Here is an 18,195-nt window from a genome sequence, read left to right as displayed (position 1 = left end):
GGCATTCCATATTATAGTCAGAGGTATGTTTCATAAAACATGAAGTAAAATTGTTGAACAAAATGGTTGGCTAGTCTAGTTTGTGACTTGTTTTGATTTTTGGACCGAAAAGATTTGGTTTTTTGACCGAAAAGGTATTTACATGTATGAATGGGAATATAAATATGTGTTCGGTTGGTATTAAACACTCTGTTTAAGACCGGTGGTAGTCTGGATGGGTGATAATTACCCTGGGCTTCGCCTCGGGCACCTCCCTAATACACATTTATTCCCTTAGTAAAAAAAAAAAGATGACTAAAAGTCTTGAAAAGAGTACATGAACATGTGTGAATTGGAGTCAGTTTCGTTCGTCAGTTCTTGGCAAATTCGTCGTGGGATGCATGAAGTAGGTCATGTTAGCCAGGCTGGCGGGGACCGGGGAATACCACCGAATGACACATAGTATACATTGTATGCATCCCTCGCGGCCGTGTGCGGAACATGCACACGTGTTCCTGTTATGCAGAGAGGACGTGCCACATTGCCATGAATCATTTCGTGCTGTCAGGACTTGTCAGAGCGCAGATTTGTTTTGACGAATGGGTTCAAGATTATACCGAGGAAAAAAAAACAAATCCTGAAATTTTTCCGGACGTTGGAAATTCTATGACGGTTTTTGATTAATGGGTAAGATAGAAATGAAAGAGGATTCTTTAAACAAGACAAGGCAGACCAAGTCAAGTTAAGACTGGTCCCAAAGGGTGCAAGTTAAAATGTATTCATAAGGGAACAAATTTGTGCTTGGCCGGTATTAAACAAGTAGGTTTAAAACCAGCTCAGGTGCCTGGACAGCGACCAGTCCCCTAAGCCGGTTATAAATGCACATGTTCTTGCTTTATACCGGCCAAGCACATATTTAGTCTCATTCATAAATACATGTGCCTTTTGAGTCAAAAAGTCAAAACAAGTTGACAATTATAAATTTCCAGCAATTTTGTTCAACAGTTTCACATCGTGTTTTTTGCAACACTGGCTTTGTGATGGTACTGGTATGCGCCTCTCGCGAGTAGTCATAAACATCTCCTTATATGGAGATTGGCAACGATTTTCATTCTGTTATTTAAGTATGTTCTTTTAACTATAACGTACCGGTACCTGAATCCATCAAAATCGACACCCTTGTTTTGGAGGATTTCAATGGATTCAGGATAACTCCATACTGGAAAAGTTGAGGGATTCTGATGGATGCAGGACAGTGAGCTTAGCGATACTGCTGGATTTTGATGGATTCAGGATACCTCCATTTTGAGCAGTTGGGGGACTTTGATGGATTCAGGATCTCAACAGTTTAACTCCTTGGCTATATGTTTGGTGTGTACTGTACGAGGTATAGGTACTACACTGGTGGATTCTGATGGACTCACTGGTGGATTCTGATGGACTCAGGACACCAACATTTTTTTGCATGACAAAATTGGTGGATTTTGGCGGATTCAAGATACTTTCTAGTAAAAGTACTCAAGGGGTTAGGGTTAATCCACGTAGGACTTTTTATAATAATTCGGTAGGTTACTTTTGTGTTAAATGCAAATGATCCTTTATGCCTTTAATCAGAATAACAAAAAATTGTCGCCAGCTCAGTTTCTGTTGTGGTGCATTTGTTGATCTTTGTATTTGTTTATTTATTTGCCGTTAGATAATAGCGGTGGCCCCGTCTTTGTGCCCGATCTCTCTGGTCCACACGCTGGTTGCCATCGCCAACGACGGCATGAAGGAGAGAGACAGGATGGTGCGTCCCTCCTTGGAGACGCTGAGCGAACTGGGTGAGTTGTAGTGAGTCAGCGTCCCAGGGCATGCCCCAGCGACACTGGAAATCCTGGGCATTCCCCTAGCAGACAGTAACTGTGTAGCTTAAAGATGTAACTGTCTGGCTATTCTTGAGTTTGAAAGCATTTCCAGCTATCTAAAAAGTAACCGACAAAATTATTGATGAAAATCTTACTTGGTTTAAAGAAAGTAACAGCACTAAACTCCCTGTAGATATATTCTTTCTGGCATGCTGTCATTTTGAAGAAAACAATAAAAGAAGGTAATTTCCAAAGGTGCGTCTAAAGACGCATTTTTGTTAGTAGTTCATTTTTAATCAGACAAAGCCATGAATGGGTGCGTGCAAGCTTTGACAAGACACACACGCGCGCGTGGTTGCTATAATTCGTCGGTTCCGTGCGTGACATCGCGTAGCTGCAATCGGCTGAATGAGAACATGTCCCTGATGCTGATTGCGGGCGCAATTCAAAACATGACTCGGCAATTTTGAATTCACTGAGCTAAAACTTCATCAGGTTAGTTGTTATGCAACCTTCTTTAGATTTGAAGCATTTTTGTTGATTCAAATGAAAAGAATGCACAAATTAGAAATGATCTACTCAAGTTTTAGCTCTGTTTTCAAGAAAACAATATTCTAGGATCTTGATTTCAATTCAACAGTTGCTGAGTCATGTTTTGAATTGTGCCCGAAATCAGCATCTGGGACACGCTCTCATTCAGCCGATTGCAGCTACGCGATGTCATGCACTGAACCGTCGAGTAATAGCAACCATGCGCGCGTGTGCGTCGTGTCAACACTTGCGCACACGCATGCACTGATTCGCAGAATTGCAACCAACTACTGACGGAAATTTCCAAAAATTGACGCATCTATGGAAGCGGCCTTTCATCAAAAAAGAATAATTTTACAGGGAGTTCATTGTCATTACTATCTGTAAACCAATGAAGCTTTTTCAACAATAATTTGGTCAGTTACTTTTCGGATAGCTGCAAATGATCTAAGTACTCTACTTATAAAAATGCTTTTAAATTAGGTTTAGAACCAATATTTATCACTATTTAAGTAACATCATTATTACTGTTGATCTGTTCTGATTAGCAATAAAGAGCACAGAGGTGTTTGCGGCAGCGGGCGGCCTGTCGGCGCTGATCATGAACATACTGGACACGCAGCATCTACGCATCAACGAGGCTATCATGCTAACAGTGTTGCACCTACTCAACCATCCACACACCAGAAAGTACATCAGACTCAATGTGGATATAGAGGTAAGATGCCACTTCAGGGGCGGAGCCAAGGGCAGATCCGGGGGGGGGGGGGGGGGGGGGGAGGGGGGGGAGGGGGGGGGGAATTGTTCACAATTTCCCGCCCCTGGATCTGCCCCTGGCTCCGCCCCTAAAGTTCTCTTTGAACCTGAATGACTGACTGACTCACTGTCTCTTGCGAATTAGACTGGTTACCTATCTCACTGACTGACTCAATATGACTTGCACCGGTCTGGGAGCAGATTTAAGCTTTTGGGGTATTGATGTTTATATCAGCACCCAAACAGCTCGATTTTTGAGAGTCAAAATTCCGGCAATTCACAATGCAGTGCACCACCAAGAGTTTGCCATAGAGAGTCCATTTTTCAAATTTATGGCCGACAAAACATGGCCCATTTGAACGAGTGTCGGTAGACAACTTGAGCTCATTTGTTATAGATTGGGGCATAGCATTCCATTGCCGCCTTACAAAAAAACACCATATTGTAAAAAAAGAAAAGAAAAGGGCAAACAATATACTGGAAGCATGCGCTTACGAAACTATTGGCCGGGAAATCTAACAATTTAAAATGTCCCGCGCCGCGAATTTGTGGACCGTCTCCCACAATGCACTGGGAAAAATGAACTCTCTGTGGGAAACTCTTGGTGGCGTACTGCCTTGTGAATCGCCGGAATTGTGACCCCCGAAATTCGTTCTCACAAGAAGAACACAAAAACGGCCATTCGTTTGTTTTTTTTAAGGATGGTTGTGTGGATGTTTTTATATTCCGACATACAGATCCTTGTCATTTGATTGGTGGAACTCACATCACGTGACATTCATTATTGCTCCCATTCACGCTAGGGCTCAAAAAGTCCCATTCGCCCATGGGGAAAGGGAAATACTATTCAACAGAACAATTTAGGATAATTCTTGTTCCATGACGCAGTATTTGTGAGCTAATGCATGCTGGTGTGCGCGATCAGCGATGCGCGTAGCGTGTATTGTTCCAAAGAGCCAGTGCTACAGAGTTCGGTTCAAACATTTTCGTGAAGGGGTGGTTTGGAAGAGAGAAATACATTTTCCACCAATTTTATGTTGAAATAAAAGTTCAAATATATCACATGACAAGGATCTATATGTCAGTTATATAAAACAAATATTGAGTGGCTTTATGTAAATTGTGAAATGGAAGGAATATTATCGCTCGGTAAAATCTGAACTTTTCAGTTCACTCGGCTTCGCCTCGTGAAATGGAAAAGTCTAGATTTTACCTGAATAATATTCCTCCCATTTCACTCTGAGCCACTCAATATTTGTATAAAATCATGTACTATCTGCAGCACACATTTATTAGTCAGGCGCCGCTTGTTTCATGTGTTTTCTTAATCCATGACTATGCAGTAAGTCAAGTCTCCAAGTGAACGGTGACTGGATTTTTCTACTTTTCGCTACCTTTTAATTTTTGTGGTGGGAAAATTTCACCAAAGTTTTCTTTTGATTTGCAGCAAGTAATAGCGCCATACACGGACTGTCACTACAGGCACAACGGAGACAACAATGAACAGACAAAGTAAGTGACATTAATAGAAATAAAACGCTCATACAGATACCGGTAGAGACCTATTTATAGGGATTTTTTAAATATCCAGCATTCTTCCACACCAACATCTAAGATACATGTAGTCTAGTCCAGCCCAGGGTTATGGTGCGTGTGCCCTTGGGCAAGGCCCTTTGTCACTCATTGCTTCTCTCCACCCAGGAGTAAATGGGTACCTGTGAGGGCAGTGTTGGTGACTGTGAGAGGTTGATTACGGCCAAGGGCGCCGAAATGGCTGCCTACCGGCCGTGTATGCTCCCCAGGGAGTTGAGAAGGTTTCAGAAGTGTTTGCCCATTGAAACAGGGAAAATAACACCTGTCTGTGGGTAATTCTGCAGGTTGTGGGTTCGAGTCCAGCCTGGAGTTATGGTGCGTGTGCCCTTGAGCAAGGCACTTTGTCACTCATTGCTTCTGTCCACCCAGGAGTAGATGGGTACCTGTGAGGGCAGTGTTGGTTACTGTGTGAGGTTGATTACGGCCAAGAGCGCTGAAATGGCTGCCTACCGGCCGTGTATGCTCCCTAGGGAGTTGAGAAGGTTTCAGGGGTGTTTGCCCATTGAAACAGGGAAAATAACACCTGTCTGTGGGTAATTATGCAGGTTGTGGGTTCAAGTCCAGCCTGGGGTCATGGTGCGTGTGCCCTTGAGCAAGGCACTTTGTCACTCATTGCTTCTCTCCACCCAGGAGTACATGGGTACCTGTGAAGGCAGAGTTGGTTACTGTGACAGGTTGATTATGCCCAAGAGCGCCGAAATGGCTGCCTACCGGCCGTGTATGCTCCCCAGGGAGTTGAGAAGGTTTCAGGAGTGTTTGCCCATTGACGAGGGGTGATAATGATTGTAAATCGCTTTGATATGCCTGTTATGATTATTATTATTAAAATGTTACTCATGAAAAACCTTTCAATCTTTTGCCTTTTTCTTTTCCAGCGAGGAGAAAGAGATGCGTTATTGTGCCAGCCGCATGGCTATCGTAACCCTCATCAGGTCTTGGCCAGGTAAGAGATTTGACGTGAACGGTACAAAACGTAGTGCTTTTCATTGTTAACTCATCATATGTCAAGGGTCTTGGTCACAAAAAATCAAAATGTCTGAGGTTTATGTAGGAAATGTAAAAAAAAACACCTGCTTTTCTTCTGCTGTGGACAGAACTTTAAAATGGTGTTTGTGTTTAAAATTCCGTAACTTGAAAAGTACATGAGTTATTTCAGTGATTCTTGTACTAAAAGAAAGCTTATGAATTGGTCTTTCATCATGTTCATGTCCTAGATTTTGAAAGTGCTACATGCAGAACTTCACTAAAACAATTGTCCCGACATTTGAGTTTCGTTTTTTTAAAAAATCACCCTGTATGTCTTGCAGGGAATAAAACCATCAAATTTTGATCAAAATAAAAAACATTAACAAGCATGCAGGGCTGGGAGGAGAAACACAAAAGAGGGATTAAATATGGCAACAGACCAACGTGGGTGAAGATCAAAGGGAATGGAGTTGAAAGACAAACAAAGGGCAGATGAAAAATTGTCAAAATAAGTCTGGCGCCATGTAAAATTATATCACATATAAGTGACAAGTCATCAGTGGGATAACAGGTCCCACACTAGTTTCAGACTTACTCAAATAGTGGTCCTAGCGCACACATGCTAGGATCAACTTTTTGAGCAAAAAAAACCCGCATTACTGGAATGACCACTATTGTTTAAACGGCTTGCTTAACTTTTGTGATATTGGCATGAATTCGGTATGCAAGTAACGCAGCAGCATGTGCCCGAAATGGAATTTGTCAGTGTGTTCGCTCTTTTCACCCTCCGCCATTGGGCATGCAGAGCCTCGATCTGGCACCTTTACCCAATTAAAATAGCCGGTTCAGTGATCTGAACCCCGACGCGGGAATCACTGAACCGGCTATATTTATTGTGTAAAGTTGCCAGATCGAGGCTGTGCATGCTCGTGGCGGAAGTGTGAAAAGAGCAAATTGTGAACTCATGTTCTTGTTCAAATACAGCGTGTGTCAATAAAAACGCAGGATTCAAAGCGATTTTTTGTCTGAGAAAATTATGCTACTGGTGTGCCTAATTTGATAAGGATTTGATTGTCCATAATGTCATCTTTGACAAGATTTTTGTTTGGTGGAATTTGGACTTTTGGTTCAAAAGTTATGACAAGTTTTGTGAAGCCCTTCTGAAGCGGGTTGGTCTGATTCAATGACCTTAACACAACGACCAGTTATGTACAATGCAGGTATGCATTGAAGACAATTAAACCAGAACAAAACTTTCTTTGAAACAACTGATGATAAGTATCACTTAAATTTAATAACTGGACTATCATTGTTTCAAAGCATCATGAATTATTGACTAATAACATTGATTGTGGACTAAAGGATTATGTAAGCCTAATCCTGCCACACATGTCCTTCTTTGTGATCCACAAATACTTTCACCTGTGCTGAATTCAAACCTTTCATTAGGTATGTGTGATTTCACAAATCAGACCAGCTTGGAATTTATAACCCTTCTTCAATGTACTCTATCTCTGGACAGGATTGTCCAAATGAGATGGGATAAAAAGCATAGTGAAGAGAAGGAAAGGTACTTTGAAAAGAGGGTTAACATTATGATGAATAGGGGTGGTTTATATTCTTAATATTTTTGTTTCTAATCCTGCGTTTTTATTGACACACGCTGTATATGAATTTATACGACCTGTTGTTTCCTGTACGTCATATCTGTTTACAGGAATGATACGACTTTGTCGGCCAGAAGCGAGTGGGCTCCAGTCACTCATGTCCATCCTGTGCATACCTAATGAGGTGCATCGGGTAAGTTAAGTTATAAAGTTAAGATTAGTTAAGTTACTTTTTTACATTTTCGTAACGTGAGTAACCGATTTTGTGCGTCTTGTTTATCATACATAACACATTTTTCTGGATGTCATCTTTGGTGCTTAGGTAGGTCTAGGTCTACTTTATCTACCATGGGGATAACAGTTATTAAACATTTTCAGTTAAGGTAATTACAGCCCAAGGAAACTCAAAAGTACATCAAAAATGTAACGTGAGTAACCGTGGAATTGCCCATATGCATTTTTGGGTACACCCTTTGAAACTCTGAGGATCACTTACAGATACCTCAACAAGTTCAAAACTACTTGATGCCATTTTTTCTAACCCTTTTATGGGCGGGGTCATGACTTTAAAAAGTGGGGGCTTCCCGCGCAAAAACAAATCAGATAATTTCACGTTTCTAGGCGGCATTTGGACAGATAACCCAAGTTTTAACATTACTAGCAAATATTTGCTTCAAGAAGTTTGCATGTTTTTTTTTTTGGGGGGGGGGGGGGCGGAGCCACATTTTTTAAAAGTGGAGGCTAAGGCCGGTTTCTGGTATGCGCGCGTCGCCGTAGCCATGCGCGTAGGCAAAATGAAAAAGTTTTTTTTTCAATGAAAGATGATGTCTCAAAACCGCCAAACTCACTGGTTTGACTGGAATCCTGCTGCTGCACAATTTTAACCTGTTTTTAGATTGGGTTATGGTCGAGAATAAGCTTTATGTAGCCTCTCTGGACTCCCATATATTTGCACTAAGTTTAATCGGGCACCATTTGCAGCCATCAGCCGACATTTGAAGCAAAAAAATCAGGTAAAAAAAAAAAAAAAGCCGCGTCGCCGCACCACTTTTTGGGCAAGCTCCATACCAGAAACCGGAGACTTTTTTTTTTGGCCTAAAGATGGTAATTAGTTTAATTTGATAATGAATTCTGTACAAGTTGTTCATGAGTGTATGCTCATATACATGTATTAACAATAGTAACTATAAAGGATTCTTCATAAAGCTTTTTTTCGTACTTTTCCTTGTAGGACCTACATTCAGAATAGGCACCGCACCAAGATACAATCGGCCTAATGCATAGATTTGGCTTTTTCCTTTTTGCAGAAATATCTCCTACAAGTTCTGTTTGATATCTTCTACATCCCCATACCAGAGTGGACTGACGACTTTGATGTTGCCCTACAAAGTATAGGTAAAAAAAAAAAATGCATTAAGGCCAAGAAAAACCAAAACTGTTTGTGAAAAATTCATTTAGGATGCCTCACAAAGACAATATCAAGTAAATTATATTGTAACAAGCTCGATCGGAAATATCTCGGAAGCTGCGGGCCAACCAATTCGTGTTCATTCATGAGTCACGTGATTGTGCTACGTAATTTCTGGAAGGAGTAGTATTTTTAGTAAAAAAGTCGGGTTTTTGACCCCAGTGCCCCATGATGAGGTTTGACAGATTACCCCCTTCCCCTTACCTTTCCTTGATCTGCGCCAGGAACACATTTCATCTCTGGAGAAATTCGCAGAAAACGTTTTATTACATCAAATTCGCTTCGCATTTGCATGAAGTGTGAAAAACAACCTTTTAACAAGGTGTAACTCAAGCTCACAGCCTTCTGCATTCCTTGTGCAGATACCTTGACATCTGTGAAGAGCAAAACACAATTTTGATGATTCAAAAATCCCTAATTCCAAATAACATTATGTTTTGGTGAGCAGATCGCTACGAGATGCAGCCGCCGTGGCAACTGAGCGAAGGCTTCGTCGCCGAGGAAGGCAAAGCAATCTTACCCCACCGCGCTGCCACGAGAACCAACCTAACGGAGAACCACCTAGCTCTCATACTGCTGGCATTCACTAACGCTGGACTGCTGGAGGTAAGTTGAAGCACACACCAATACACCAATGGAGTTGAATTTGACACACAGCTGTGTTTTGAAGGATTGTACAGTGGAACGCCGCTATAACGAACATCGTGGGATCCACAGAAAGTGTTCGTAATAACGATCGTTCGGTATAGTGATTTTGAACTGTCGGTACCGTCTTCAGACCAATAGTGAAGTCACTGAACTGGCATTTTCACATCCCGCGGCCGCACGAGGAGTTGTCACAAAACTTTAGCAACGGGTGGTTTTCCCTTTTATTCCTTGGGAAAATAATAGTCATCTATCGCTCTTCGACATTCAAACGCGATGTTACCATGGGTGGTTTGATGTTCAGGAATTAAAAGTGGCCCAAGCAGTGTTTAATACATGTAAAAACCGGTACAGCCGAATGTTTGGTATAGCGGTGTTCGGTAAAGCGGCGTTCCACTGTATTAACAAAATTTGAATTGCATGGGCCCTTTAAGTTTTTGGGTTATCAGTTCATCCAGTCTGCTGATTCGGCAGGGAACATTGCATTTGATACATGATGGGATACCATTGGCTCCTTTTTTCCCCCAGAGCATTGTGGAGGTGATCTCGTCGGGTAGCGAGCACCTATCCAACATGGCTACTATACTGCTGGGGGAGCTGCTACATATGGTGAGTGGGACACACTAGAGTTACAATGAAGTCCATCTCAAGTCAAATCACAATTCCGATTGACTTGTGATTGACTTGTGATTGACTTGTGATTGAATTACGATTGATTTGTGACTGGCTTGTGATTGACTTGTGATTGACTTGTGATTGACTTGTGATTGACTTGTGTTTGACTTGTGATTGACTTGTGATTGACTTGTAATGGACATGTGATTGACTTGTGATTGAATTGTGATTGACTTGTGATTGATTTTGTGATTGAATTGTGATTGACTTGTGATTGACATGTGATTGACTTGTGATTGATTTGTGATAGACTTGTGATAGACTTGTGATTGACTTGTGAATGACTTGTGATTGACTTGTGATTGACTTGTGATGGACTTGTGATTGACTTGTGATTGATTTATGATGGACTTGTGATTGACTTGTGATGGACTTGTATTTGACTTGTGATTGTCTTGTGAATGACTTGTATTTGACTAGTGATTGACGTGTGATTGTCTTGTAAATGACTTGTGATGGACTTGTGATTGACTTGTGATGGACTTGTGAATGACTTGTGATTGACTTGTGATTGACTTACGATTCTCTTGTGATTTCCTCAGGCGGATCGTCTTCTACCCTCAGAATGTGAGCAGCATCATCACTGCCTGCCAACTCTCATGATCCTAGCAGCGTCATGTGATGTCCCTGTGCTCCAAAGAAAGTAAGTCCAATCTTGCCACTATTTGTAAAGGTCATTTGCAAATCTTCTCACTTTTGTTGGAAATTTCCACTTCTTTTTTTCCTGTTTGCAGTCCTTTACTTGACAAATTGTCAGAAAATGCTTTTCATTTCTGTGCTTCAAAATCTGTGCTTCTTTCCCAGTCGTGCAAGTGCCGCCATTACGCACCTAGACCGACTCCACGAGTTGAACAAGAGAGGGCCCGTCCCCTGCAGCCTATTCCTGAGTTTCATCATGAGCCGATCGGAGACGTTCATGGCTGAGAGAAAATCCAAGCTCAACCGGGATAAGATGAAACAGTGCATGAATAAGGTAACTCTACAGAATGTCAAAAAAAGTGTCTGTCTGCCTTTTTTAAAAAATAACTACAAAACCATGAGGTCAAGTTTGAAAATCTTTGGCCTCAACCCCTATGAGTTTCATTTAATTTCAGTCACACATCACTGCACAATTGTCAATTGAGCACAACATTTTTGGACACTGTATCCAAGTTCCATGCCTTAACACTCCTTTGGAAACATGCATTGTCAGCCTTGTTATTACTTGGGTCAATATTGGTCAAGACTCCCATTGGTTTGAACTCAGTATGCCAGGAGGCGAGGAAGAAAATTTTGACTGATTGTGACCTCATAAATGGTAGGAGGGTTAGTCAGTTTCAGTGCTGTGTTAATGTAAGCTGTGTAAAAAATCCTGCATGTTGTGAAAAAAGGCCGATGTGGTTGGAGATCGGAATCATTTGCCCTTGAGTATTAAAGCCAGACTCCATCATTTGCAGCTATCCCAAAAGTAAATGGCATAATTATTGTTGAAAACCATACTTTATTGAAAGATAGTAAGGAGTCTAAACTCCCTGTGAAATTATTCTTTCTGGCAAGCAGTCATTTTGAAGAAATCAACAAAAGAAGGCCTTTCCAACGGTGCCTCTTAAGAAGCACCGTAGGAAATTCAAATTAGTAGTTCGTTTTGTTATTCGGCGAAGCGCGTGCAAGCATTGGCACGACGCACACGCGCCCTCGGTTGCTACAATTCGTCGGATCAGTGCGTGACGTCGCGTAGCTGCAATCGGCTCAGTGAGAACATGTCTCGGACGCTGAATTCAGGCCCAATTCAAAACAAGATTCAGCAATTTTTGATTTGAAATCGAGATCGTAGAATGTTGTTTTTCTCGAAATATACAGCTGAAGCTGAGCTGAAAGTTCATCAAGTTAGTTGTTCAGCACCCTTCTTTAGATTTTGAGCACTTTTGTTGCTTCAAACGAACAAAATGCACAAATTACAAATGAATGACTATACCTTTAATATTTTTGTCTTGTCTGTTCAGGACACGGATGATATCAGCACCCAGGCCAGTATAAAAGAGACGCAGGTTCTGTCCGGTAAGGACCACACCTTTTGGAACTGGGACCTCATCAGCTGTATAATCAAGGTGAGCAAGGCTGCAGAAAACATGTAACATGTTTTTATAGGGTGAGTCGGAATGATCTGGACCCAATTTCACCATTTTTGTGTGTGGCAAGTAGAGTATATAGACAGGAAAAAACTGAGTTTTTCATATGAATGGTTATTACCTTGTCTTCCATACAAATTTTGAATTTTTCAAATTAGTGGCTGTGGTGAGGAGTTATGCCATTTTCATTGAAGTGGCTCATTTTTACCCCTCAGCCGAGAGGCTCGAGGGGTATTGTCATCGCCTAGGGCGTCCGTCCGTCCGGATGTATGTCTGTCCGTCCGTCCGTCCGTCCGTCCGGGCAGCTTAGTTTCCGGATGATAACTTGAGTTAGAAATGTTGTTTGGGGTTGTAACTTCGGTAGGGGGTTGCCCTTGGGAGTAGGCAAGTTGGGATTGGTTTTGAGGTCAAAAGGTCAAAGGTCAAGGTCACCGTGGTGAGTTAAATGTAAATGGTTTCCGGATGATAACTTGAGTTAGAAATGAGATTTTGGTGTCTAACTTTGGTAGGGGGTTGCCCTTGGGAGTAGGCAAGTTGGGATTGGTTTTGGGGTCAAAAGGTCAAAGGTCAAGGTCACCGTGGTGAGTTAAATGTAAATGGTTTCCGGATGATAACTTGAGTTAGAAATGAGATTTTAGTGTCTAACTTTGGTAGGGGGTTGCCCTTGGGAGTAGGCAAGTTGGGATTGGTTTTGGGGTCAAAAGGTCAAAGGTCAAAGGTCACCGTGGTGAGTTAAATGTAAATGGTTTCCGGATGATAACTTGAGTTAGAAATGAGATTTTGGTGTCTAACTTTGGTAGGGGGTTGCCCTTGGGAGTAGGCAAGTTGGGATTGGTTTTGAGGTCAAAAGGTCAAAGGTCAAGGTCACCGTGGTGAGTTAAATGTAAATGGTTTCCGGATGATAACTTGAGTTAGAAATGAGATTTTGGTGTCTAACTTTGGTAGGGGGTTGCCCTTGGGAGTAGGCAAGTTGGGATTGGTTTTGGGGTCAAAAGGTCAAAGGTCAAGGTCACCGTGGTGAGTTAAATGTAAATGGTTTCCGGATGATAACTTGAGTTAGAAATGAGATTTTGGTGTCTAACTTTGGTAGAGGGTTGCCCTTGGGAGTAGGCAAGTTGGGATTGGTTTTTGGGTCAAAAGGTCAAAGGTCAAGGTCACCATTGTGAGTTAAAGGTAAATGGTTTCCGGATGATAACTTGAGTTAGAAATTCGATTTTGGTGTCTAACTTTGGAAGAGGGTTCCCCTTGGGAGAAGGCAAGTTCGGATTGGTTTGGGGGTCAAAAGGTCAAAGGTCAAGGTCAGCATGGTGAGTTAAAGGTAAATGGTTTCCGGATGATAACTTGAGTTAGAAATGAGATTTTGGTGTCTGACTGAGGTAGGGTTTGCCCTTGGGTACAGGCAAGTTGGGATTGGTTTTGGGGTCAAAAGGTCAAAGGTCAAGGTCACCGTGGTGAGTTCAATGTAAATGGTTCCGAATGATAACTTGAGTTAGAAATGAAATGTTGGTGTCTAACTTCGGTAGGGGGTTTCCCATTGGTACAGGCATGTTGGGACTGGTTCTGGGGTCAAAGGCCAAAGGTCAAGGTCACCACGTTGAGTTAAAGGTTAATGGTTTCCGGATGATAACTTGACTCTGGCTGAGGGGTTTCAACAGCAACGCTGTTATTTTCCAGTCTGCAAACGGAATCGGCTTTGCCTATTTTTATCTGGAGCTTAGAAGACAGAACAGTCGTTGTCCTCATGGTACAAGTTGTGTGATTGACAATACTGACACTAAGAATTAAAACACAACAAAATAAATACTTGCTAAAACATTTTTACACTTGATTCACAGAAAGGAGGACCCTGCCTAAGAAAATTTGAAGATGCTAATATAAGTAGGTGAGTATATGAAAAAGGATAACAGAATAGTATCTCCTAGCTGTTACAAATCAAACTTGAAAAGTTTGTCATTACTTGAACACTTCAAAACTGTTCAACATGTTAACCAACATGCAGGCTATAACGGAAATGTAACTGTAAAGATTTTTTTGTTCGGTAAGTTTCATTCCTACGTGCAATATAAAATGGATAGGAAAAAATGTTTACCGACATACCTTATAAACATTTGTGGCATTTTATTGTCAGGTGCCACTGTTTTTGTCGACGGTAAATTTGTTGTCGACGGCGGTTCATTGTTTCTATCCTTTTAGCAGGTTAAATCCCTTGACAATTATAAAATACTTACTGCAAAACACTCCAAAATTGATTGCCACACGCAAATTTTAATTGGCGTGCTCTGCATGCAACTTTTGACCGGCACGGCCCGCAGTTGCAGCTGGTAGTTTCGAATATCCGAACATTTGGTCAAACACAGTTTTAACTAATCAAATACCAAATTATTTGAAAAAAGACAGCCCTATTCGTTTTCACGCTGTTAATTTTCAAAAGTTGAACACATCTCAACTCAGGCAAAATTCGCAGGGAATGTTTTGTGAAGTCAAAAATTTAATTCGCATTCGGGTGCAGTATGAACCGGATGCCCTTGAAGGTAGAGTAGATCATTTGCAGCCATCCAAAAAGTAACTGACAAAATTATTGTTGAAAAGCACACTTGGTTTAAAGATAGTAATGGCACTAAACTCCCTGTGAAATTATTCTTTCTGGCATGCTGTCATTTTGAAGTAAACAATGTAAGAAAGCCTTTTCCAACGATGCGCCTAAAGACGCATTTTTGGAAATGTCTGGTAGTAGTTTGTTTTTAATTTGATTGAATGAGAATGTGTCCCGGACACTGAATTCGGGCGCAATTCAAAACATGACTCGACAACTTCTAAATTGAAATCAAGATCCTAGCATTTTGTTTTCTTGGAATATACAGCATTCACTGAGCTAAAACTTTATCAGGTTATTTGATAAGCACCTGTTTTTAGATTTTGAGCACTTTTGTTGCTTCAAAAAAAAATATGCACAAATGACAAATGATGTACGCTACCTTTAAGTTAGAATCTACTCTATGCAGTACCCAAAATCAATTTTAAAATTGTTTTTTGTGTGTTGTTGTCTTGCAGGTTTTTCCGACGGTTAGTGGAGTTCTACAAACCCACCAGTAAGCAATTCTCAAGCGTCGAGTTACCCAAGTCGCTTGTCAGGCCCCCCAGTCTACAGATGCACACCCTCATTGGCTGTCAGCTCGTTGAGTTCCTCTTTGACGGAGACGAGGTGAGTATGGACTCGGTGCGCAAGTACCCCCTCAATTGTTTACAAAGGGAGAGTTGGGGGAGACCACTGGGAGGGACATAGGGTTCCAGACCAGTAAATAGACTGCCATAGACCTTAGTGCTAATTACGTGCACTTCCCAAAATTATGAAAAAATACACACAACTCTCTGAGTTGTTCGAGATACATATCAAATTAAAGCTTATTTCATCATCATTCATTTTCTGTTCAATTTTGTTCTACTATCCAATGACTTTCCGAAGATGATCACCTCTAAAAATAATCCTGAAGCCCATCGCCATTTTAAAAAACTATGCCTACTCTCCATAGCAAAATAGAGCTCTTGTAGGGCCCAATTTCATCCAAATTTCACAGAAATACAAGCTCACAGTTCTGTGCACTGCTTCTTTTTTACAAACCCTCAAGTTCATGGCCCACAAAATGCTCTTATACCGAAGAATTTGAGGGCATGCAAATCGTGATTTGGCCGGCGTAGGCAATTTTGGACCGATTTACTGGTCTGCACCCATAGGAGCACCTTACAGACAGGGCCTGGCGCTCACTCGATGACGCTACAGCTCGTGCACGTTCAGAATGAAATAAGTTGTGTGTACTTTTTGACATAAGCACGCATACCAATACGCACAGTAATGTTTGTAAACGGAGTCCATTTCGGAAAAACAATAAGTCCAGCAAAGGAAAGGAAAGGAGCTTTTCAACCCACATGTAAATGTGAAGCGTTCTAATTTTAAAATTTGTTAAGTAAACATTTCACAATTCGATTATTTTTGGCTCAAAATCTATTTCAAAAAAAAAGTTTGATTTACTAGAAAAATATCAGTAAAAAACAAATACCAGTAAAAAACAAAGCCTATTTTTCAGGGTGAAAATAGCATGGGAAGAGCGACAATACAGTACTTTTATTTTTTATTTTCCTTCATCTAACATTTGAATTGTCTTAAAAATTCTTGCCCAGAGTGAAGCCCAGTTCCTTCTCCGGGACCTGGCCCAGGACATCGCCGACTGCTTCCTGGAGATCAACATGGTCCCCAACAACAACATCCCTCCAGAGGCAGTCTTCAGCCCCATCAGCATCCAGACCACTCTCAGTCAGGACTACTTCCTCTTCATCGGCAAGATCTGCCACTCCTCCAAGGGCGAAAAACTCATGGAGAAGACCGGCATGTTCCAGTAGTAAGTCCAGAACTGAGTGGGATTTTGTGAATGTTAATTTCTCCGTCTGTACCACTTTTATTAAAGGGAATATACAACATTTGCAAACATCAACAAATAAAACTACCAAGTTTTTACGAAAAACATTACTAGGATGTTGGTTAACGACAGTCTAAAGCATCCTGTAAAATTATGGCACCTGGTGTGAAGTCATTTTCAAGAAAATGGTACTTTTGTATACATTTCCAACGGTGGTCGGCCGATCACCGTTGGAAAAACCCAACTATTTTTCAACTACTACTCCAAATTTACCATTTTTTCAGTTAAAATTTTGTTTGCTATTGGTTACATGTTCATAAACGGATGCAGGCCAGCTAGACTGGTTCCCTTACCTTACAATTTTCCGGCATCTATGAATTGATCCATTTCATCTTTAGTGGAGTCAGGGAACCAGACTACTTGAACATTTTTGTTTTTCTTGGCTTTTCCGTACACAAAACTTCAAACATGTCAGTGTAACAATATTTGATCTATTATATTTACCCCTGAAATAGTTCATTTTTGAAAATTACAGCAAAAGCCAATGATGTACATTCCCTTTAAGTCCGTATCGATTGACCTATCGCGGTAGAATCACGCTAGAATTGGCATCTTTTTTCTTGAAAACTTGAAACTTTAATGGCCTTTGTTTTTCATCATTTACTTTTTTTTTCTCAATATTTTACTTTTTTGACATGTCGATAAAAGAGGCCTTTATATACAGCGGTGCAGAAATAAAGTGTTTCAAACCAGCCAATGTTTAATCAGCTGTTTAAAACCACCCATGTGACAGGCTCTTAACCAATAGGAATGGGTAAACTGTATTAGATATTTATGAATAAGGTTTGTATCTTTCCCTACCAGCATTCTGGACCTGTGTTCCTCCAAGGGTCCCGAGGTACTACAGAAGCTCATCACCACTTGCCTGAACTGCAGCCGGGAAGGCCTGGGTAGAACCATCCTCAGTAAACTGCTCACCTCAACGTCAGAGGTAACAAGTCCACACTTTCTTCAAAAATGGGTGTATATTTGATAATTACTGTAGCGGGGCTTGCACCTGTGACCTTTAGATTGCTGTTAGGCCCAAAAAAAATCTCCGGTTTCTGGTATGTGCGCGTTGCCGTAGCCATGTGCGTCGGCAAAATTTAAAAAAATGTAAGATGATGTCTCAAAACTGCCAAACTCACTGGTTTGACTGGAATCATGCTGCTGCACAATTTTAATGTGTTTTTAGATGGGGTTATGATCGAGTATAAGCTTTATGTGGCCTCTGTGGGCTCCAATACATTTTGCACTAAATTTAGTCGGGCACCATTTGCAGTCCTCAGCCGACATTTGAAGAAGACAAAAGTAAAAAAAAACAACAACAAAAACCCGTCGCCGCACCACTTTTGGGGCAAGCTCCATACCAGAAACCGGAGACTCTTTTTTTTGGCCTTACGGTGTTCTACCAACTGAGCTATCCAGCCGTATGTTGGTGTTCCCCATTTTGTCAATGAGTTTGTTCAAGGGGCGCTAGTCAGAGGCCATAAACCTTATTTGTCATGTAGCCAGGGATCATGCCCAAAGTCACGATGCTATCAATACAAGCAAGACTTCAAACCTGGG

General features: G+C 41.3%; 1 protein-coding gene across 2 annotated transcripts in view; it reads left to right on the top strand.

The window, feature by feature from the left end:
• LOC119742924 (rapamycin-insensitive companion of mTOR-like) overlaps nucleotides 1-18,195 on the top strand; it is a 71,762-nt gene that overhangs the window by 36,333 nt on the left and 17,234 nt on the right. For both annotated transcript variants that reach the window (XM_038219191.1, XM_038219190.1), the window contains exons 6-20: nucleotides 1,676-1,802; nucleotides 2,906-3,075; nucleotides 4,561-4,625; nucleotides 5,582-5,649; nucleotides 7,390-7,472; nucleotides 8,587-8,674; nucleotides 9,196-9,353; nucleotides 9,921-10,001; nucleotides 10,610-10,710; nucleotides 10,872-11,040; nucleotides 12,050-12,154; nucleotides 14,011-14,057; nucleotides 15,227-15,377; nucleotides 16,352-16,569; nucleotides 17,452-17,578. In XM_038219191.1, coding sequence (XP_038075119.1) covers nucleotides 1,676-1,802; nucleotides 2,906-3,075; nucleotides 4,561-4,625; nucleotides 5,582-5,649; nucleotides 7,390-7,472; nucleotides 8,587-8,674; nucleotides 9,196-9,353; nucleotides 9,921-10,001; nucleotides 10,610-10,710; nucleotides 10,872-11,040; nucleotides 12,050-12,154; nucleotides 14,011-14,057; nucleotides 15,227-15,377; nucleotides 16,352-16,569; nucleotides 17,452-17,578 — 1,758 coding nt within the window. The remainder of the gene's footprint in view (nucleotides 1-1,675; nucleotides 1,803-2,905; nucleotides 3,076-4,560; nucleotides 4,626-5,581; nucleotides 5,650-7,389; nucleotides 7,473-8,586; nucleotides 8,675-9,195; nucleotides 9,354-9,920; nucleotides 10,002-10,609; nucleotides 10,711-10,871; nucleotides 11,041-12,049; nucleotides 12,155-14,010; nucleotides 14,058-15,226; nucleotides 15,378-16,351; nucleotides 16,570-17,451; nucleotides 17,579-18,195) is intronic.

The sequence above is a fragment of the Patiria miniata genome, unplaced genomic scaffold (genome assembly GCF_015706575.1).
Source record: "Patiria miniata isolate m_02_andy unplaced genomic scaffold, ASM1570657v1 HiC_scaffold_6, whole genome shotgun sequence".
Lineage (NCBI taxonomy): Eukaryota > Metazoa > Echinodermata > Asteroidea > Valvatida > Asterinidae > Patiria > Patiria miniata.
This window is presented reverse-complemented; position numbering and strand designations above follow the sequence as displayed.